The sequence below is a fragment of the Nanorana parkeri genome, unplaced genomic scaffold (genome assembly GCF_000935625.1).
Source record: "Nanorana parkeri isolate BGI_ZX_2015 unplaced genomic scaffold, ASM93562v1 scaffold21, whole genome shotgun sequence".
NCBI classification, from domain to species: domain Eukaryota; kingdom Metazoa; phylum Chordata; class Amphibia; order Anura; family Dicroglossidae; genus Nanorana; species Nanorana parkeri.
Window position 1 is genome coordinate 2,324,964 of NW_017306289.1, and position 24,379 is coordinate 2,349,342.

The window sequence follows — 24,379 nt, forward strand, 5'->3', positions numbered from 1 at the left end:
TTCAGTGTCTGTTCCATAAGTGTTTGGTCTACCTTGTCAAAAGCCATTTTGGATTCAGAAAGGGTGGCATAGATCACATCTAGTAGTCTGATGATGCTGTTGTTGCGTGCTTCCCTGGTAAGCACAAAGCTTGGGCGCGTGTCATAGGGTATGTTGCAAGGATTTTGGTGAATAATTTCAGGTTGGTGTTTACCAGCGAGATAGGTTTTTAGTTGGGACGTTGGAGAGGGTCTTTCCCATCCTTGGCAGTAAAGGTAATGCGGGCTCAAAAAGTCTACAGGGAGGAGTGTCCCTTCACCTAAAATGTTATATGCCTTTATTAAGTGTTGGAGCCTTTCCAGTTTGGGTCTGCATGGAGGAGATTGAGATTATATTTTAATTTGTTGTAAAACTTTGCCCGTGCAACGATATCATTGGAGTAGTCCTTGCCAGTTGTACGACTGTCGACAGCATCAAAACTATTGACGTTCCCTGGACCCATGTTGTATGCTGCCAAAGCACCTGAAACAACAAGTTACCGTAAATAGAATACAAATTAGGCAGTAAAGTTAGAAAAAAAATAATTGAGTTTTAGGTTTAAAATTTGTGCTTTTTAAAAAAAAATTCTGTTCATTGAGCATCAGATGTATACAGGTTACATGTACAATATTATTCCGAATACAAGTATGTCAAACATTTAAAGTATAAAACAACACTAAATTGTGCCTCTTGTCACCTCAGTAGTATCAGTGGCAGCAATCAGCGTTGGAAGTATATGTTTATTCAAAAATGATCCGAACAATTATAAGTGAGGGGGGATTTGCTCCACACATTCCATATCTTTAGAAATTTATCTGAATAATTCCTGTTATCATATCGCCTTTTTATAAAGGATTTTTTATTTACCACAGCTATGCACTGAGCTAGAGTAAGGGGTGTGGATACCAAACAGGCATATTGCGGGGATGGGCGATATTGGTGTGGCTACCAATAAGGGGATACATAAAGATGGGAAGAACAGAGAACATCCCAGTCCTCCTCACTAATGGAAGGCATTAGTACTTACTATTTGGACTTTACTTGTAGAGACATTTAGCCCAGTTTATTGTGTAAGAAATGCAAGTAAAGATTGGAAATCAGACACTATGGCTCCTGTGATCTATTAATACAAATCTGAGGATATTATTCTCTACTTTGGTGCTTAAGATGTGGCACAGTTGTAGGTACAGTTTCTGTCTCTGTAGCAAAATCCCGTTGGGAAAGCCTGAAGATGAGCATATGAATGTAGCTGTCAAATATATAGTATAGATTTGATAACACTACTATTTCTTGGGCCTTCTATGCTGCAGGATCAGGAATGGGGGTAAGGTGTGATATAATAGTTATCCCAGATAATTTGTTCATACTGTATCTGACCAGGAAATATCTATCTTCCTAGCTTCTGTCCACATAGTTTTAGCTAGCCTCCAGTATATCTGACCTGAGGGAGGAAATCGTATAGACAGCTCCTAAATATATGAACATTTGCTCTATTTATAGCTCATCTGCTGGGTAGGTGTTAGCTGTGACAGAAACCATAGGGGAAAACCACGGTAACAAATGTCATAACTGGTCTGCCAGGTAAAATAGATATATATCTGGGAGCGCTAAACTGGTCTCCAGACTTGGGCCTTTGTAGGGTTGATCATTTAGGTTTATGCCTGGTATTGGCCCAAATAAAGGAAGATTGAGCTGAATTCATATGCTTATAGTATTTGGGGACAGACCCCTGGCATATGGGCCAGGACATATAGGCATTATGGGGGTATTATCTTGATCAGGTTGACCTGGCCTCCTTCTGATGGTAGCAACTTTACTTTACTAGGTTTTTGTTTGATATATTGTATAAAGGCACATCATTGTCCATGATTGTGAATTATAAGCTATGATCTAAATGATTTCTCCTGCAAGACCACCCCTATCTCTACTACTAAGCCCATAAGTTTAAAACACATTAGAGGGGGTGGACCGGAGGCAGGACTCTGTGCCACTGGCTGAATCAATAAAGTTGGTTTTAATAAAGTGACATTATCAGAATGCAGCTGTTCTTGCTCCTGGGATATCAGTACACTGGAGCAACAGCGCACTGTTTGGGCAGACACCTGATGTCCCTTTGGTCAAATGAACAGAGGCCGTGGCAGAGTGGTGATAAGTTAAACGTTTGACTAGATTAAAACTAACCTGTTGTTAACAGGATTGCTTTAAAGCAGACTTTTATTTTGTCTATTTTGCAATACAACTAGATATTCATCTGCTAGATAGTTAGATAATTATGCACTTAGGGTACTTATATTTGTTCATGTGTGTGATTTACCTTTTCATAGTTTGGCTTGCTGACCAGCTTGGAAATTTTTTCTTGATGTCCCAAAACATAGAACACAGTATTTATGTAGCCTGTAAAATATGCTCTTCACTGTCCCATGCTCCTCGAAGAGAATGCCATCTTTTGTCGATCTGGTGTTAAAAATAAATAAATAAATAAAATTACTTGTCTGCCAGGATAAAAACATGGGATGAACTCTTTGGGTCATACATATTTTCAGACTGCTTAACAAGACTACCCATGAAAGCTTTAGAATGAGTTAAAGAGCTAAAATGATTGTAAGTAACATTGAGGATTTGTGTATAGTAACTGCGCTGTCAGGTATTTTCCAGATTTCTACAATGCAGGTAAAATGCATGGACTTTATAAACCCATTTGTTATCTTTGCATTGAGGTAACATGTGGCAATATGTTACATGCGTTGCCATTCATTTTTAATGCCACCTCAAAGCACAGTCTGTTGCATTACAAATTTTGAGATATGTGCGATTTTCAAGACATTTTGGTACATTGGCAGCTCATTATTTTCAATAGGCTGCCTTAATGCAGCACACATTGACGTGCAACATAACGTGCCCAGATATGTAAATGGGCCCTAAAGCTAAATTCCAGTGAGTCTGGTTCCCTCCAACTTATTCACAAGGGAAAAAAATATGGAATTTCCTGAGTATTTTAGACCAAATGTTTATTGTCTGTTTTTCCTAGCATTATTTCAATGGATCAGACAGGTTTTCTTAAAGGGAGAACAGGTACCAGACAAATCTTATCAGTCATTTAATATGTGCAGTCCAATAAAACAGGATTTTTGTCTTACCTGTAAAATCTGTTTCATGCAGTACATCACAGGATACAAGGAGTGTGTGTGTGTCTGTCTACAACCAAAAGGTTATGCAGCTACCTTCAGGTGATTGTCAATTCAAAGCTGAAAGGACAGCTCTGTATAACCCCTCCTACTCTCAGCCTGCCTCAGTTTTGTAGCATACAGGACAAGAGTGAATAACAGAAAAACAGAAGTGAGGGTCCCGTGTCTCATGATGTACTCCATGAAATTAATTTTACAGGCATGACAAAAATCCTGTTTTCTCGATCGTATATCACAGAACACAGGGAATTAATTCTGTAACCAACAGGACATCCAAAAGCTGTCCAACAGAGGGGCAGGCAACACAGCATTGAGAAAACAAACAAATCCAACAATAACGCAAGGGGGCCACAATTGAGAGGGTAGCCTAAAGAACCTTGCAGCTAAAACTTACATCCACTAACAAAATTATGAACAGAGGACCAGATGGCAGCCTTGCAGATTTAGGATACTGAAACCCAATGCTGGCCCAAGAAGCACTAACACTTCTTGTAGAATGAGCCTTAACTGGAAAGAGAGGAACTGTACCCTAGTACAATGGAGATGACTCCAGAGCGCAGCACTACTTTGGTGTATAACCAAGGGGCAGAAAAGAGCTAGGCCAAAAAACTAAAAATGCAGGGGACCACAGCAAAGCGTAGGGAACTGCTGGTGTACTGGGAATATTGGGATATGTAGGTACAAGTCATTGATGTATACAGAAGTAAGCACATCTCCCTGGTAAAGGAAGGATATGGCAAACCTGGTTTATTTTTATTCCATGCTGAATTTCTGAGCTTGAAATAAGATATTTAGTGCTTTGCAATCTAGCATGGGGCCGGAGCCCACTTAGCTTTGGAAACAGGAACAGGTTGGAGTAAAACCTTGAAACTATTCTGCTACAGGAATTTAGGCAATGATACCCTGATCCAGAAGACCCACTAGGAGGTACCTGGAGCTCTAGAGCATCACAGTTTGTGTGATGACAGAGGAAGTGATGAACTAAGCAGAGTGCTGGTAGCCACTGGAAACCAATCTTGGATGCAAGCTGTCCAAGTGTCTGCAAAGGATAACGGATGTCCCCCAACTTTGGAAAGGGGGGCTCACCTTTTATGCTGCAGAAGATCCATCTGAGGGCTTGGCAGACTTGGAGTTCCAGGCCTTACGATTAAGCTGGGAAGGCCGTCTTGGGTTTGGAATTGGTGGTTGTAGACGTAGAGTAATGAAAAGGACTTTTCCTAACCTACAATAAGGAATAAGCCTTCCCAGACTGCACCGTAGGTTTTTTGGACTAAGCAGATGGATGTTCTTGCCATCAATGGTGTCCTTAACAATGGCATCCAAAAGGTAGATCTGAAGAGATGTTGTCCTTTGAAAGCCATGCAAAGCATTTGCCTCTGGGATGCAGTCCATCACTTTAGCCAAAGTGCATTCTGCATGTGCAATGACAGCTGATCCATGCGGTAAACGTGATGGGAAACCTCCAGCAGCCCATCATAACTGTAGCTTTAGTAGCTCCGAATGTTTTATGACCAAAGAAAAAACAAATTTCGGGCGCCTGTAGGCACGAATGGAAATTTTTTTAGTCTGGGCAGGAGCCTTTACCTGCTGCGGGACCCACCAGCTTTCACATATGCAGAGAAAGACCACAGCATTGCGTATGGCTGCCCCTGCATTTGCAGAAGCCAGTGGTTTTTGTAGGTGCCACTGGTCTTGAAGCAGGAGGGGGCATTTTGTGCAGAATGCACCCTCCTTGCTATTGCCGGTGTTGTATCTTGACACAACACTAGGAATTAGGCAGGGTAGGTACCTTCACAGCACCACTCTCAGGCTGATTCTCCAGTTATAAAGTGGTGTGCGCCATGTCGATAAGAGTCAAATGAGTCTCTTTTAATTTAGGAGTAGAAGAATGCGACTCCCCAGAGGTAGACTGCAGGAACAGAGGCCATCATTCCAGGCTGCAGACATCAGTTGTATCAGTGGGCACACTGTAAGCAGCAGTGAAACCATTAGTAGTGTGTGAGCTGGGGGCACTGGGAACTGTGAGACTATCTCCAGTGTCTAGAATCAGACATGTTTCAACCTTGTGGAGGTACAAAAACATAAGCTCAGGGAACGAGGCCAGGCATTAGGTACTCACAAACCTAACCGCTGGTAACAAGTGAGGGTCGTAGGCTGGGGGTGACCACCTTCACTGTAAGTGGGCAGTAAGAACAAACCAAAGATTGGAGATTTGTGTGGCTCTTTGAAATGCACTAGCAACAGTAGGGAGATGCTTCCTCAGTGCTGACTGACGTAAGAGAGCGCGGAAAAGGCGCGACAAAAATTCCACTCAGCCCGCAGTGTTAACCACTTCCGCAGTAGGAGTTGTTGGAATGCAGGGATTTTAAAGGCATTCAGTGAACCGAAGAAATTAGGTAGCTCCTGGTGCTCAGCCTGATCAACCTACTCACTAAGTGAGTCGTTAGGGACTGGGTTAAGGCAAAGCCAATGGCTCTAGACCTGGAAAGTGCTCCGCAGCTAACTTGTTACCAGGATAGTATCTGGAAAGCAGCTTATGTGGAACGCAGTGCCTAAACGTCACTTCCATGCTTGCCCCACTTGTTTAGTTCAGAAGGGTTAGGTCTCAGCACTCCAAAGTCCAAGCCGAGGATAGACCACGCCAGAAAGATGCAAAGTAGAGACCAGCTCTAACAGTGATGTTGAGAGTCTTGAATGAATAAAAAGAAAAAGTGAAGGAAAATGTTAGCAAAAAAACTGGTTAGTTGTTTTACAGCAGAGCTAAAGAAAAGATGTCCATCTTCCTAGGAGACTAGCAAAAAACTGAAACATGGAGGGGTTATTTTTGGCCGGCCTATCATTTTTTTGTTTGCAGCAGCCAATCCTCTGTATGTGTCAGTAAACCCAAATGTTTCACACTTCCTGTGACCCCCAATAGCATGAGAAATTTGCTTTATTACAATAAATGTTATTTTTTCGGAAATTCCGGTGGGCCACTTATTCATTTTACTCTATTTGTGGAGATCTTTAATTACCTGCATCAACCCAAAAGCATTGCCATGATCTCCCCATTGATTGGCATCTAAAACATTCCCAGCACGTTATTCACGAGACATGATCCCTCCAATGATAGCTGAGTCCACACCAGTTTTCCCAGCCACAGATTGAATCTTCTCCTTGTACTTCATCACCCTTTGCAGATCTGTTGCTGCCAATGCTTCAGATGCAGGTATACCTTTATAAAGGAAGGTAAAACATTGTCATTAAAAGAGCTTAGTGGATTGTTTTTATACCGCAGAAAATGTTAAGATTTTGACCACAATTTTGAGGTGCAGCTTTGAAAATGTATACAGACACCCATAGATAAATGAACAAAACATTTGTTATTGAGAATGTATAGTGTTTTTTAGACTTGGATGTAAAAGAGATCAGTTTGAGCTGAGCAATCTGATCAGTATGTGTTAATGTTTTAAAATTCTTTTCTGTGTATAGTTCTTACATTGGGCAGCCATATTTACTCATTACAAGGGCAGGCTGTGCCTCATGCTTTGCAGTGCTACACAATGGTTCTGCTTTACTGCCCCTTTTCACAATGCAAGCCGATGAGTCATCTGAGTGCTGGAAAACAATACACTCCTTATGTGGCTGAGACGTTATCTCAACAGAGAAATTGCAACTACAGCACCATCTAGTACCTAATCTAAAAAACTCTATATTTAATACAGGGTCACAAATATGGAAGAACAAGGTTTCTAAAAGTGTCTGTGTCTGCTTGTGAATGTATTCATACAAAGGATATTAATGCTGAATTCTGATTGAGTAATGCTACAGTGAGCAAAATTGCAAGACAGCGCATCTGGTGTTCCTCTGTGCCAATGTCCGCTGCACCATATATAATATATGAAAGAGTAAATACATTTCTACTGCTGCAGTTTAGATGGTCTGGGCTTTCGTCATGGTTCTCCTACTATTAAGACTCAGACTAGCTTAAACACATTAGCAGGAAGTTTATTTTTTTCTTCTTGTTAAATAAGCATGAGAGATTTTAAAACTACACATGATTGATCCAGTGAGGCAATTTGTTTTGTATTATTATTATTATTATACAGGATTTATATAGCGCCAACAATTTGCTCAGCGCTTTACAAAATAGTGGAGACAGTACAGTTACAATACAATTTACATTACAATACAGTTTCAGAACAATAGGGTTGGTAGGGCCCTGCTCGTGAGAGCTTACAATCTAGTAGGAGGGGCAAGTGATACAAAAGGTAATATTTTGTAGATGATTTATTAAAATTGAGACCTTATACCAGGAGCACAGCAACAAGCATGGGGCATGATATGAATTTGCTCTAATTTTGTGTAAAAAGGGACTCTAGAGTAAGAGTAAAAGTGTAAGTGGTGTGGAAAGATTACTGTTCATTTTAACCTGAGTTATGAGGTTGGAGTAGATAGCTTTTATCCATGACATCATCATTATTTCAACCAGGTGTTTCAGTGTCTGTTCCATAAGTGTTTGGTCTACCTTGTCAAAAGCCATTTTGGATTCAGAAAGGGTGGCATAGATCACATCTAGTAGCCTGATGATGCTGTTGTTGCGTGCTTCCCTGGTAAGCACAAAGCTTGGGCGCGTGTCATAGGGTATGTTGCAAGGATTTTGGTGAATAATTTCAGGTTGGTGTTTACCAGCGAGATAGGTTTTTAGTTGGGACGTTGGAGAGGGTCTTTCCCATCCTTGGCAGTAAAGGTAATGCGGGCTCAAAAAGTCTACAGGGAGGAGTGTCCCTTCACCTAAAATGTTATATGCCTTTATTAAGTGTTGGAGCCTTTCCAGTTTACCGAAGTTGCGGTGCATCCATAGTTTCTCTCCTCCTTGCTGGGCGCTGCTTTGTGTCCCCTCTGACACTGAGCAGCGTCCAGTTGGTAGGAGAGGAACATGAGAGAAACCCACTTGGCCTCCTAGGACAACAAATCAGGCTGGAGAGCTGTGTGGGGGAGGAGACAGCTGTCAGCCATGTCACAGGAGACTGAGCTCTCCTCCCCAAACTACCCACTCAGCCTCCTGCGACTGCCAAAGTGCTTGTAAATAATTGAGGACATAGTATGTTTACTGTGTCCCCTATTAAGAATGAACAGGAAGTGCTCTACAACATTTCCTGTTCATTCATGATTGTGGACATAGTAACTCATACTATATCCACAGGTTATGGATGGACAGGAACACTCAGTATAGAGTCTTCCTGTTCATTGATAACAGGGGCTGCAGAAAAACAGCATTACAGCTACGTTCACACTATTCCACCGCTAAAACACTCTAAAACGCATTGCATTGTGGAACAATAATAGTACAAGCTGTATAAACAAGGCCACTATTAGAAATCATGGGGCCCCACACAGCCTACCTGGTAGGCAACCCCTAGTCACTTAGAGGAGAGGAAGGTAGTGGGGTATGTGGCAAATTGTGTGTGGCACAAAATTGCAAGGGGAAAATTTAAAATGTAAGCCTCTGTATAGAGTGCAGGGATCAGAAGTGTGTAATATATATTTATATAGTGCAGGAGTAACACAGTACAGAGGTCAGGTGTAAATAATGCAGAGTGCAGAGGTCAGGAATACATAATGCAGAGTCCAGAGGTCAGGAGTATGTATTGCAGAGTTAAGAAGTCAGGAGAAATGTAGAATTCATCGTAAGGAGTAAGTAAGGCAGAGTTTAGAGGTCAGGAGTATGTAACGCAGAGTTCAGCAATAAATAAGGCAGTATTCAAAGGTCAGAAGTAGGAATGCACCCATACCGATACAAGCATCAGTATCGGCGGCGATACTCGTACTCGTGCAAAAACTCCGATACAAAAAACCGAGTACCTGTGCCTCGTCCGCCATCTTCAGGGACCCGAAACCGCTGCACACAGGACCTCCATTGTGTCTTCAATGAAATAAGATGGCCGCGAACTCCTCCTCCAAGTAGAAGTAAATAAGGCAGAGTGCAGAGGTCAGGTGTAAATAAGCCAGAGTTCAGAGATCAGGAGTAACTAGCAAGGCAGAGGTCAGGAGTAAAGAAGGTAGAGTGCAGAGGCCAGGAGTAACACACAGTGCAGAGGTCAGGAGTATCAGAGGTCAATAACAAATAAGGCAGAGTGCAGAGGTCAGGGATAACTAAGGCAGAGTTTATAGGTAAGGAGTAACACACAGTGCAGAGGTCAGGAGCAAATAAAGCAGAATGCAGAGGTCAGGAGCAAATAATGCAGCATGCAGAAGTAAATAATGCAGAGTTTAGAGGTCAGGAGTAAATAAGGCAGTGTGCAAAGGTCAGGGGCAATAGTTGCAGAGTATGTACACACATATGCACTGTAGACATCAGAAAACTGACAGCTAGTATCCTTATACAGCCTGCTGCACCCGCCCCCCTTCCCTGCTGCTCTCCCACCCCCATTTACAGGCCACAGATTCCTGCTCTGCAACATATGTCACCTGGGCCCACCAGATCATCTGATCAATGCTTAAACAGGTGCTGCTAGTAGGGTGGGACCTTGGTCATACTGCAGAACTGATTAAATCTCTCCCATCTTCTCCGCTTCTTGCAGGCCTCACTGTCTCTAAACAACCGAAGTCACATGTACACTATATTGCCAAAAGTATTGGGGCGCCTGCCTTTACACGTTCATGAACTTTAATGGCACCCCAGTCTTAATCCGTAGGGTTCAATATTGAGTTGGCCCACCCTTTGCCACTATAACAGCTTCAACTCTTCTGGGAAGGCTGTCCACAAGGTTTAGGAGTGTGTCTATGGGAATGTTTGACCACTTATGAGGTCAGGTACTGATGTTGGATGAGAAGGCCTGGCCCGCAGTCTCCGCTCTAATTCATACCAAAGGTGTTCTATCGGGTTGAGGTCAACCAAAACTCATAAATGAACAGGAAGTTATATAAATCACATCCTGTTCATTACTAGTACTATGTGTCCCCAGTTATTTACAAACACTGGAGTGATCAGCTGATCGCTCCAGTGTTTGTCCTGCACAGAGAACCGATACATATCACTGATATGTACCGATCCTCTGCCGCTCGACCACGCACACGATGGCTCAGCTTCTCCCATGGATCCCCCCCTGCTCTCCCGGGCAGAGGCAGCGGGGGAAATGCATACAGATGGGGAGCAGCGGGGATCCAGAGAAGCCCCACCGGTGGGAGGAGAGGACATCGCGATCACTGGTAGCTCGCGATCGACCTTATGGGCACCCCTGGTCTGTGGGAATGTTTGACCATTTGTAAGGTCAGGTTGGACGAGAAGGCCTGGCTCGCAGTCTCCGCTCTAATTAAGCCATCCCCAAACTGTTCCCACAAAGTTAGCAACATGAGATTGTCCAAAATGTCTTGCTATGCTGATGCCTTAAGAGTTCCCTTCACTGGAACTAAGGGGCCAAGCCCAACCCCTGAAAAACAACCCCACACCATAATCTCCCCTCCACCAAACTTTACTGCAACCGCCAAACCCAGACATGTCCATCGGATTGCCAGACAGAGAAGCGTGATTCGTCACTCCAGAGAACACATCACCACTTCTCTAGAGTCCAGTGGCGGCGCGCTTTACACCACTGCATCTGATGCTTTGCATTGCACTGGGTGATGCAAGGCTTGGATGCAGCTGCTCGGCCATTTAAACCCATTCCATGAAGCTCTCTACGCACTGTTGTTGTGCCAATCTGAAGGCCACACGAAGTTTGGAGGTCTGTACAGAGGCGTAACTAGAACCTTCAGGGCAAGAAACCACGAAGGACCCCCCCCAACTCCCTGCCGCCATGGCACTGTGTGGTTAACAGGACGACTGCCAAGGTCCCCAGCAAGCGCAGGGCCTCAGGCAGCCGCTACAGTTTAAAAATTTAGTGTCGGTGTTCTGTCGAGAACAGTATCTGCATTTGCGCATAGACGGGATTAACGAGGAAACCGGCATTTATTTACAAAGTATTCGTTTGTAATGGTTAATTGTGACCGTTAATATGCCGTCCATGGCAGTAAATGAGGGATGAAATATTATTAATGGTCACAATTAACAATTAAACTAAATGCTTTGTAAATAAATGCGGGTTCCCTCAATAATACTGGTCTGTGCGCAAGCTTAGATGCTGAAGTACGGCAAATTCGACTAGGGGTGGCAGAGCAGCGGGGAAGGAGTGGCACGATCCCGGGGGGGCCCTCACCTTCCTCGCTAGGCCCCCCAACAGGCGAAACGCCAGGGCCCAGTCGCAATTGCGACCACTGCGACCCTGGTAGTTCCGCCAGTGGGTCTGTAGCTATTGACTCTGCAGACAGTTGGTGACTTCTGCGCACTGTGTGCTTCAACATGCGCTGACCCCACTCTGTAATTTTACATGACCTACCACTTCGTAGCTGAGTTGCTGCTGTACCCAGTTGCTTCCACTTTGTTATAATACCACTAACAGGTGACCGTGGAATATTTAGTAGCAAGGAAATTTCACAGATGGACTTATTGCACAGGTGGCAACCTATCACGGTACCACGTTTGAATTCACTGAGCTCCTGAGAGCGACCCATTCTTTCACAAATATTTATAGAAGCAGTCTGCATGCCTAAGTGATTGATTTTATACACCTGTGGCCATGGAGGTGATTGGAATACCTGAATCCAATAATTTGGAGAGGTGTCCCAATACTTTTGGCAATATAGTGAATTTGTTTACCCAATCCAAGGTGCTGTTCTTTAAGATCTCATGAGCAGCCACAACATGCAGAAGAACATTGATAGTATGAAATCAGTGACGTGACGGGGCTGAACTGACATGCGTGAGCAATGATTGCACATTGTATAATAGGCAGCTAGTCCAGCAAAAATTCCCTGCAAACATCAGGGAGATTTGTACAATAGGTAGTCAGTGCTTGTCTTCTCTGCTACCAAACTGCAAAAGCTCATAGACTGGGGCCCGGGCAGCCTGGGATGCCCAGTCCCCTTACATGTGTATCGGCTGTACCACCCCGATGGCGGCCCTGTGTATAAATAGAGAAGGAGATAGGAAGGAGCGAGTGAGCAGCCCAACCCTAGTACAATGATAGTCTCTAGTTAACCCTCAAAGTACCCGAAGATAGTCTATCTGGGGTATACCTGATAGCATGTAGGGAGGATTTAGGCAGGAAGCAGCAGCCTGGAGGAGGTGGGATACACACCATAACAAGCAACTAATGTGATAGGTGCTGTATCTAAAAAGTTTAAATAAAAAATAAAATAAAATAGAAGACCTAAAATTATGCTTTTACCACGCATTAACAAATTACAAAATGTTGGTACTCACCAGAAATTTTTTGCCCATCTTGACGGCCAGTTTCAGGTGAGGCACCAGTGGTAGGAATACTGTTAAGATCACCAAAATTGGCTGTGAAAGATATTACAATTAAAAAAATAATTTGATCCATGCAGATAGTTATGCTAATTCAGGGAGCTTTTACAGACTGACAAATGCATAAGCATGTTAAAAAATTTAATCTAATAAATTGAGCATTAAACACATGACACTGCCGACAAAAAAAGTTTTCTTTAGCTCTTGGCGCTAATGGCTGCCAGCTGAACAATCCACTTGCTGTTGCACACTCAAAGTTTTCAACAGTTTATCACAGTTTTTTTACACAGACTTGAGGGGCTGCTCATCCAAGGCTCTGGGGCTTCCACCACGAACATAGAAAACAAAAGGGAACAGAGCGCCACCTTATGTAGGGACATTTTATTGGTCTTAAAAATGTTTTTGTTACAATTTATAATTTATATTTAAATTATTTTTATCTTCAATTTTTTATTTTCAAATTCATCTATGACGGTGCAATCACCAATGTAACATGTTTTATGAACTATATTGTTCACTTCTTATTCCATTTTTCTTGAGAGATGTGGGTAGATTGGATACAGATTGCCGAGTAATAAGCATTGCTGAGTTTGAAGTACTGCTTAGCTCATAATATAAGATCACCCCATGCATTTGAAATCTCCACAAGAATTGAATGTCTGGCTGAATCATTAATTAGCCAGAGGCTGTGTGATCATTGGGCGGCATGTACGGCCGTATAATAGCAAATCCCTTGTAATGCTGCAGAAGAGCCAATCACTCCAAGACTAGTCATAATGGAGAATTTTTCTCTGATTGGTCGGTTTCCAGTCTTATACCCCACTCTCAGGGAAAGCAAGCTATGATTCTGAGGAAGGGGGCTTGCCCCTGAAACGCGTCAATCTTGGCTGACTGCGGTCGGTGGACGGTGATGTGACCAGAGACTACCGTGTTACATAGTGGGGGGGATATCATGTTGGGTTAACAGACAGTGTGGCCTCTCGTTTGTTGTTAAAGCCTGATGAAAACGTTTGTTTGTGAGTATTTTTATCCCTTGTTTTATTTATTGTAATAAACGATTTTACACACACATATGACACTGCAGCCTGAGGGCGGCAGTATTCATCCTCAGGATGAAGGTTTTGTTTTTTAAATTAATGTAATAGCTGATTACATGATCGTGAACCACCTTGACTGGTTCCCAATCATCAGTGAAGACATGATCCGTAGTGACAGACCAATTGAGTGCTCCAAAGTGTTGGCTGTTGACTCTTTAAGGGGGGGTATGCATAAACTTATCTGCGGCATGGGGCATCGTGGTGGGGAACAATTATATATACTGTAGATTGTGGGTGTGAAGGGATTATTAGGGCAAAAGAAGAGGGTAGTAACTAGTGATGGGTGAATTTACTTGGGTCCGATTCACAGGTGTGTTTGGCAGATTTTTAAAATTATTTCTTCATTTTCTAGGTGAATAAGCAAAGGTTATGTGAAACAAAAGGTATGGGGAGCTGGGCACTGCCCTGGGGTACCGTACTACTCTTTTAACAAGACTTAAAGTGACATTAAACCCTCAGAAATGTTAACATAAAACAGTACAGTAATGTGTGCCTTACTGTAATCCACTGTAGTTCCCCTTCTCTTTGCTGCTCTTCCTTTTAAATCCTTTTCTCTTGTCATGCTAAATTCTCAAAACTGGATTCAGCCTTTGAGGTTTGTTTTTACCTTTTAGAATTAAGGCTACGTTCACACTATTCCACCGCTAAAACACTCTAGAATGCATTGCATTGTGGAACAATAATAGTACCAGCTGTATGAACAAGGCCACTATTAGAAATCATGGGGCCCCACACAGCCTACCTGGTAGGCAACCCCTAGTCACTTAGAGGAGAGGAAGGTAGTGGGGTATGTGGCAAATTGTGTGTGGCACAAAATTGCAGGGGGAAAATTCAAAACATACGCCTCTGTATAGAGTGCAGGGATCAAAAGTATGTAATATATATTTATATAGTGCAGGAGTAACAGTACAGAGGTCAGGTGTAAATAATGCAGAGTGCAGAGGTCAGGAGTATGTATTACAGAGTTAAGAAGTCAGGAGAAATGTAGAATTCAGCGTAAGGAGTAAGTAAGGCAGAGTTTAGAGGTCAGGAGTATGTAACGCAGAGTTCAGCAGTAAATAAGGCAGAATTCAAAGGTGAGGAGTAAAGAAGGTAGAGTGCAGAGGCCTGGAGTAACACGCAGTGCAGAGGTCAGGAGTATCAGAGGTCAATGACAAATAAGGCAGAGTGCAGAGGTCAGGAATAACTAAGGCAGACTTTATAGGTAAGGAGTAACACGCAGTGCAGAGATCAGGAGCAAATAAAGCAGAATGCAGATGTCAGGAGCAAATAATGCAGCATGCAGAAGTAAATAGTGCAGAGTTTAGAGGTCAGGAGTAAATAAGGCAGTGTGCAAAGGTCAGGGGCAATAGTTGCAGAGTATGTACACACATATGCACACTTCCAGAAGTGCATTCTTCCAGAAGCGCATTTGTGAGGTCAGGTACTGATGTTGGACGAGAAGGCCGGCCTCAATATTAAGTCGGCCCACCCTTTGCAGCTATAACAGCTTCAACTCTTCTGGGAAGGCGTCCACAAGCTTTAGGAGTGTGTCTATGGCAGGGGCGCCCTCAATTTTTCGTCTGGAGATCTACTTTTCAAATGACAAGCTCAATGAGATCTACCAACGAAAAAACACCTGCATTCAGGGGCGGGAGGGGGCATGGCGGTGCATTGAAGTCAATTGAAGTCAATTGCACCGCAGGCAGGCCCCTCGCCCACAGTGCGATCGCCTGCACCCGGAACGCAGGCACATTAGTGCTGCGTTCCAGTTCAGTGTGATCCGCAAAAATGCTGCGAGCACTATCTTTGCAGATTGCACTGGACCAGAATGCAGGCACATTAGGGTGTGGGCGATCGCACTGTGGGTGGGGGCAATGCCTGTGGTGCCATTGACTTCAATACAACCCCCACACCCCCTCCCGACCCTGAACGCAGGGAGTCGGCCGGCTTACATTCCAGTGCGTCCTAGAGGCCCCAGCGTCTTATCCTCCCGTGGTGCTCGTGTGGCCGACGTTGCACATGGGGAGAGGTGTTCTGCCCCTTTCCATCTGTGGCGTCTAACACATTCAGGCGGCAGTCGCACGAGCACCGTGGGAGCATAGCCGTAGCCAGCTCCTTTTGCGCCCGCGGCAAGAAAAAACGCCCCCCCAACAGGCGTGTGATGTCACCCAGCACCCTGCCTCCAGGATTTTTTTTACATGTTTTACTATTTTTTATTTTATTTTTATTATTTCTTATTTAATTTTTTTTACTGTTGGGGGGCTTCGGGGAAATATTAGGGCTCTAAACAGCCCTAATTTTAATATTTCCCTTTTAAAATAGAAAAATAAATTGAGGACACAAAGTCCTCAATCCCTTTTTCTGCAGCCTCTCTTCTAAATGAATGGAAAGCACAGAGGCTTCCCATTCATTAAGAAAATATTTTACTATCAAGCAGTTTCTGAATGGGGAGGAGCCTCTGTAGTGAGTGCTTCTCCCCATTGAAAAACTCATAAATGAACAGGAAAAACACACAATGGTTAGAGCGCACTCCTGTAGGACGAACACAGGTAAGAAATAGATCTGCTTGGGGATGGTGTGCAAAGCTCCTCAATACAGGGGGAGGGACCCTGTGTATCACAATTCAAGACAAACAAAGTGGTTTTGTTTGTCATAAATGAAAAGTGGTTTTGTTTGTCATAAATGAACAGGAAGTGATGTAAATTACATCCTGTTCATTTATAACTGGGGACACATAGTACTATGTGTCCCCAGTTATTTACAAACACTGGAGCGATCAGCTGATCGCTCTAGTGTTTGTCCTGCACAGAGGACCGGTACATATCACTGATATGTACCGATCCTCTGCCGCTCGACGGCTCAGCTTCTCCCATGGATCCCCCCCTGCTCTCCCGGGCAGAGGCAGTGGGGGATTCGACACGAAGCACACAGCGGGGGGAGGGGGTGGAGCAACTGTCACAGAACTAAGACACAGCGGTGAGGGGAGAGAGAGGCGCCGGCTGTCAGATCCAGACCAAGCGTCTCTCTCTCTCTCTCCTCTCTGCTCGCCATTAGTTTTGTGACAGCGGCTCTGTCCTCCGCCCTCCCCCGCGGCCGGTTCCTTCACTTCTTCTCGGATCCCCGCTGCATACAGATGGGGAGAGCAGCGGGGATCCAGAGAAGCCCCACCGGCGGGAGGAGAGGAAATCGCGATCTACCAGTGATCGCTATGCGATCGACTGGTAGATCGCAATCGACCTTATGGGCACCCCTGGTCTATGGGAATGTTTGACCATTTGTAAGGTCAGGTACTGATGTTGGACGAGAAGGCCTGGCTTGCAGTCTCCGCTCTAATTCATACCAAAGGTGTTCTATCGAGTTGAGGTCAGGGCTCTGTGCAGACAAGTCAAGTTCCTCCACCCCAAACTTGCTCATCCATGTCTTTATGGACCTTGCTTTGTGCACTGGTGCGCAGTCATGTTGGGACAGGAAGGGGCCATCCCCAAACTGTTCCCACAAAGTTAGGAACATGAGATTGTCCAAAATGTCTTGGTATGCTGATGCCTTAAGAGTTCCCTTCACTGGAACTAAGGGGCCAAGCCCAACCCCACACCATAATCCCCCCTCCACCACACTTTACACTCGGCACGATGCAGTCATGCGAGTCCCGTTCTCCTGGCAATTGCCAAACCCAGACATGTCCATCAGATTGCCAGACAGAGAAGCGTGATTCGTCACTCCAGAGAACACATCACCACTTCTCTAGAGTCCAGTGGCGAAGCGCTTTACACCACTGCATCTGACGCTTTGCATTGCACTGGGTGATGCAAGGCTTGGATGCAGCTGCTCAGCCATGGAAACCCATTCCATGAAGCTCTCTATGCACTGTTGTTGTGCCAATCTGAAGGCCACACGAAGTTTGGAGGTCTGTACAGAGGCGTAACTAGAACCTTCAGGGCAAGAAACCATGAAGGGCCCCCTCCAACCCCCGCCGCCATGGCACTGTGTGGTTAACAGGACGACTGCCAAAGTCCCCAGCAAGCGCGGGACCTCAGGCAGCTGCTTCAGTTTAAAAATTTAGTGTCGGTGTTCTGTCGAGAACGCCAACCCAGTATCTGCATTTGCGCATAGACGGGATTAACGAGGAAACCAGCATTTATTTACAAAGTAAATGGTTAATTGTGACCGTTAATATGCCGCCCATGGCAGTAAATGAGGGATGAAATATTATTAACGTTCACAATTAACAATTTAAACTAAATGCTTTGTAAATAAATGCGGGTTCCCTCAATAATACTGGTCTGTGCGCAAGCTTAGATGCTGAAGTACGGCAAATTCGACTACATCGACGTTCTCGACAGAACACCGGTATCTGCGTTTAGTATTGGGTCATTTTCACGAGTATGAGTACTCGTGAAAATGCCCAGTATTGGCACTGGTGCATCCCTACTTATAAATATAATGCATTGCTGGGATTTGTAGTCCTGCATAGTTGGTGCTATTCTGCATGGCTGTATAATGATTATACAGCCATGCAGAATACCACCAGACTACAAGTCCCAGCAATACATTATAATAAAAAAATTAAGATAGTCTATCTGAGGTATACCTGATAGCATGTAGGGAGGATTTAGGCAGGAAGCACGCAAGATTTAGGCAGGAAGCAGCAGCATGGAGGAGGTGGGATACACACCATAACAAATTATGCTTTTACCATGCAATAACAAATTACAAAATGTTGGTACTCACCAGAAATATTTTGCCCATCTTGACGGCCAGTTTTAGGTGAGGCACCAGTGGTACTGTTAAGATCACCAAAATTGGCTGTGAAAGATATTACAAGTAAAAAAAATTTGAGCGGCGCATGCGCGAGGCTTCTAAGATGGCCGCATAAGCCCAAAGCTCCGCACCATGAAGGGCTTTAGCCTCCCCACTCCCACAAGCTTAAGCGTCCTGTCGGCACTTTGACTACCGACTACCGGCGTCCTGGCCGAGTGTTCACCCGCCACCCGACATTCGGAACCTGGACCGAATGGCACCCGGCATCCAGATTGGGCAGTTCGGGCGGAACGAGGGAAACCAGTGCATGGCATAAGTGCACGGTACAAGGCTCTCAACGGCACTCAGATCAAACGGCAGCCGGATCTCAAACACTCAGCTCAGTACTTGGCACCACCAGGGACGGCAAGTAACCACAATAGACGCAGCTCTATGAACGGCCCAGCGTCTTAAACTCGGGAAGTGTCAGTGTAAGTGTCAGTGTGTCAGTGTGGAACTCAAGGCACCCGACGCTATACACAGCTTATCACTTCCAAACACAACGGGGCTGGAATGGCTGGGAAAGGAGCAAAGAGCCGACAAAAGAAAAGCCAGCGGCAGATAGGAAACTCACCCAAGACGACGGTAGACCGCACAGAGATAACAGCCAAGCCAGAGGGAAAAAGAGACAGAGAAATTAACTCATCACCTGCAGCTCCTTCGGAGAGGGATTTGCCGGATCAGAGAACGCATGAATCCACACTTTCCTTGCTGGATCACACGCTTGCAGGTATGAGACACTCTTTGCATGATAATTCAGGCTCTGAACTGCATGAAAGTGATGAGCAAGAGGTTGTTAACCTTTCTCATGATTCGGATATCATTTCTAAGTTCTCTACCATGCTAGACCGTGGGCTAGCCTCTATGGCGTTGCAAATCACCACAGATCTCAGAGGTGATTTGAAAGATCTGGGTGCCCGTATTGAATCTATTGAAAATAAGCTAGAGGCAACGATCTCCCACACCAATCAAAACACCTCCTGTATTCAAGATATGCAGAGGCAGTTGGAGGATGCCTTATCCAAAATTGATGACTTGGAGAATAGATCTAGGCGCCACAACTTTAGGATCAGAGGGGACCCTGAATCCATTGTTGATCTAGACTCAGCTGTAAAATAATTCCTTAAAGATCTACTCCCCGAAATTACAGACACCCAATTGGAGTTGGATAGAGCTCACCGTGCTTTAACCTCCACGCGTTCTAAGGGCTTTTCCAGAGACGTTATTGTTAAACCGCATTTCTATCGCATTAAGGAATTAGTTAAGCAGAAAGCCAGAATAGCAACGGAATTATCATTGTTGGGCCATCGAGTTCAGATTTTTGCTGATACATCGCCTACAACGATTCAAAAAAGACACTCTGAAACCATTATTACTAGCCCTAGCCCATCAGGGAGTGAAGTACAGGTGGGCTTTCCCATTTCGCCTAGTATTTTCTTACAAAAATCAATCGTATTCAATCACTGATCTCTCTGAAGGCGAAAAATTGATGGATCACTTGGGGATTAATATAAAGGATCAGACTTTAATTCCTGTCCATCCTCAGCAGCAACCGATTGAAAATCGACTTTCACCACTATGGGAGAAGTCAGGTAGAAGAACTCCGCCTAAACCCTTAGCTTAAGGTGGAATCATAGGAAATCGTTCTTCTCCATATACGTTATGTAAATTTCTTTAATTCCAAATCTTTTCTTTTGTTTGTACAAGATGTAGACTAATATGTATCAGGGTATGCATTCGTTGTTTGTAAGGTTATTATATTGTCTGAGTTTCGAGGTGGGATTGGCCCGGAGTAGGCGGCCGAGCGCCTGGCCTGCCCTAGATTCTGGGGACACCCATGGCCAAGCCACAGACCTTACTGCAGGGAGGGCTTAAGTAACCTCCCAGGGAGCACCAGGTGGTGGATGATTGGTGGCAGCTGGGAGACACCTGCAGGTGAGCACTGGAGTTGCAGTTTCCAGCACCACCCAGTGGAGGTCTGGTACCTAGCAGTTCCTGGCTGCCTGGAGACCCCTGCAGGTGACTACTGAAACTGTAGGGCTTAGCTCCAGCGCCACCTGGAGGCGCTCTGTATCCTGACAACGGCACATAATGTCCTCTCCCGCATTGATCTCTGCCTGATATCCCCTTCTTTGTTGAACAACGTCCAAGCTGTCACGATTTAAGCCATGCTTATATCGGATCACTCCCCTGTATCCATTTTCATCCGCAACCTTGATGTGCCATCCAGGCCCATCACCTGGAGATTTCCTGCTTACCTCCTACAAGATGACTCGTTCAAGGAAGACCTCAAATCCTGGTGGCATGATTATTATGAACATAACTATGTCCATCTTAATGACCCTGTTTTATTCTGGGAGACGGCTAAGGCTGTTCTCCGTAGTAAGATACTGGCATTTGTTTCTAGACGGAAAAAGTTCACTAAAAAAAGATACACAGCGGCGTGCGCTCTAGCCAGGGAAGCCTACCTTACTTATAAAACCTCGTTGACCCCACAAGACAGGCTTCTCTGGTTACAAGCCAAGCAGCAGTGTGATCATTGGGTCGAACAGTACGACCAACAAATACGGTCTGTAAAAGAGGTGGAACTGTTTAAATTCGGGAACAAGTCTGGCAGGCTCATGGCGAACTTGGTGAGGGAAAGAAAACCTAGAAACCTATATAGTGCTGACCAGGGCAATTTGCCAGGTGCAGAATCTTTCTTGGGCTCGGTGTCCTTGCCATCCCTCTCCGGAGACGACTTGGCGATGCTCAACTCTGACATCGCCCTGCCGGAACTCCAAGCTATAATTAAACAAGCACCCCTGTCCAAGGCGCCGGGGCCTGATGGTCTGTCCTCTGAATTCTTTAGGATACTCATGGAAGAGGTTTCTCCACATCTTCTGACATTGTATAATCATATATTACATTGTGATCAATATCCATTGACTTTTCAGGACGCATATATACGTTTGCTCCCTAAGAAGGGTAAAGATCCGTTGTTGCCAGGTTCCTACTGTCCAATATCTTTACTAAACCAAGATGCTAAATTTTTGTCTAAGATTATGGCTAACCGGTTGTCTAGCATATTGCCTAAACTAATTTCTCCCAACCAGGCGGGGTTTGTGTCTGGCCGCTCGGCCACATTGAATATTCGTAAGACGCTCCTGGCATTGGAGCATATAAAAATGCAGGGTCATCGGTCTTCTCCGTCTTCAGCAGCGCTGTTAGCGCTGGATGTGGAGAAGGCCTTTGACAGTGTGAACTGGCAGTGGCTTTTCATGGTCCTATGCCGGGTGGGAATCTCGGGGCAATTCCTACAATTTATCTCCAAGATTTACTCCTCCCCCAGAGCACAAATTTATACCTCTACGCACCTTTCGTCACCCTTCTCTCTCCATAAAGGTACTCGACAGGGTTGCCCTCTCTCTCCCCTGTTGTTTAATCTTGCCATTGAACCACTCTCCCTGTCCTTCTCCTCCCCCCAATTGTACACAGGCCTACACATTGGAGCCACAGATATCAAATCTATGCTATTTGCAGATGATATATTACTTATCTTGTCAGACCCCAAACAACAGATTCCGAAACTGATCCAACACATCCAACATTATGGGACATTCTCCGGCCTTAGAATAAATTTTGACAAAAGTGAACTATTGTTCTTCTCCAAAGCAGTGGCGGCTGAGGCAGGTTCCTGGGCCCCATCGCATAAACTACAAATTAGAAAACACTCTCTGACATACCTGGGAATCCGTATTCCACGTACTCTTACAGACCTATACAACCTTAATTACTCCCCCATAGGAAAATTACTGCCGAATCGACATCATGGCAAAACCTCCCATTATCAATGTTAGGGAGGTGCCACCTAATCAGAATGGTGAGCTTTGCACGCCTCCTTTACCCGATACAGACCCTACCCCTACTCATTAGACATGTTGACATCCGCACGCTCAATACGGCATTTTCAAAATTCATATGGAAAGGTAAGAAGCCCAGAATAGCCCTTAAGAAACTTCAACTACCTAAATCGGAATTGGGGGCCAACTTACCTAACATACGCTATTACAACTTAGCCAGCAACTTCTGCTATGTGAGGGACTGGATACATGGATCCTCCTTCTATACCAATCATGATCTAGAAGCCCAACTAGCAACCCCATGGTCTCTCGCGGGTATCCTTCATACCCCGCTACAAGCACTCCCCCCACATCTGAAACAGAACACCCTACTTAAAGATACCATCATCACCTGGTGGGAGGTGAGAAAAATAGTGGGCTTAGTGAATAGTGAGTAATATCACCCTGGATGCCTATTACATCCTCTCCAGTGTTCCCTCAAGGTAGGAAGTCACTCCTTATTGGGTCTCAGTTTGGAGGATACATACGATACCCTCCTCCAGGGATGGAGGAATGTATGCAAGACGGTAGTCTGTGAGTCGTGGAGGGAACTCCAATTTAAAATAATTAATAGAGCGTATTATGCTTTCAACTTTGTTCCCTCGCCTTCAGCAACTGATTGGCTAACCAATTGTCCTAAGTGTGCAACTCATCACCCAGACCTTAACCACCTACTCTGGGGATGCCCCTCTATCCAATCACTGTGGTCTCAGATGTTGACCTACATGAATTCCATTTCTCACGGGAATAGGGATTCACAGCCTGCTCTGTGTCTTTTGCATGTAGCGGACCCTATCATATCCACCTGGGAACATTTTTGTATCCTGGCGACTAAAAAAGCCATCCTGAGAAATTGGCTTCATGCCACCACCCCATCCATGTCAGATATACGTGACATTCTCTTTCGACTCATGCTTATTGATAAACTGGACACCAAGTTTAACCAAGCACGCACGGGAAAGTTCTTTTCCACTTGGTCTAAATACTTAGTAGCTGAACTGTCACACGACCAACTCAAGGACATAATGGCTACTTTCCAACACACCCGCTGGTACCTCATGGCCAAGTTAGATGGCTCGCTCGGGCCTCTTGATGTTTTCTGAGACCTGATATCTCACCCGACGGTACTGATGTACACATACAGAACACCTCTAGGCGTGGTTGACCGCTCCTGCAATACAAATTGAGGTATACGCCTACTTTTGACCTTTGACATTCCACATTCTTCCTTTTGACGAGTCGATATGTCCCCTTCAACCACACTGCATCCGGCCACACACATCCCCTTGGGAATATGCTTACGATCACACCCCCTCTTCTCTTTTCTTTATTCTTTATCCTTACATACTCTCCCATGCACCTACTTCTCTTCTTTTCTTCACTTTTCCCTCTTCTTCTGATCTACATTGGTTCAGGTTTCCTCCAGGAGTTAATACTGCTTTATATGACATGTTTTATTCATGCTTGAGTTCGGGGGTTGTTATCATCCTTGATTCTATACTATTGATGGTCTCTGTAATAACTAATGATGGCTGCTCCTTCATGTATTACGACATGTATGCAGATGCTATTTCATGTATGTACACTGGACCATTATTGGTTATGGAAAATTTAATAAAGATCTATATGCTTAAAAAAAAAAAAATTACAACATACAAATGTATTTTTGTTAGTTTCATAATGTCTGTTTATTTATGTATACTGGAGTAGTAACATTGGATGGTAATTCCTTACAGCATGGACTTTACAATCCATGTTTTTTGTAAAACATTGCCCGTGCAACGACATCATTGGAGTAGTCCTTGCCAGTTGTACGACTGTCGACAGCATCAAAACTCTTTACGTTATCTGGACCCTGGTTGTATGCTGCCAAAGCACCTGAAACAACAAGTTAAATAGTATACAAATTAGGCAATACAGTTAAATTCAAAATTGAGTTTTAGGTTTAAAATGTTTATTCATTTTCAGATGTATACAGGTTACATGTACAATACCATTCCGAATACAAGTATGTCAATAAACATTTACAATATAAAACAACACTAAACTGTGCCTCTTGTCACCTCAGTAGTATCAGTGGCAGCAATCAGC

General features: G+C 44.4%; 1 protein-coding gene across 1 annotated transcript in view; it reads right to left on the reverse strand.

Annotated features, from left to right (window-relative positions):
• Positions 1-319: 319 nt before the first annotated feature.
• Positions 320-24,379, reverse strand: part of LOC108792153 (lysozyme g-like) — a 38,209-nt gene continuing 14,149 nt past the window's right edge. The window contains 4 exon segments of the mRNA XM_018562861.1: positions 320-503; positions 2,336-2,472; positions 6,218-6,417; positions 12,487-12,567. Of these exon segments, the coding sequence (XP_018418363.1) occupies positions 320-503; positions 2,336-2,472; positions 6,218-6,417; positions 12,487-12,567 (602 nt within the window).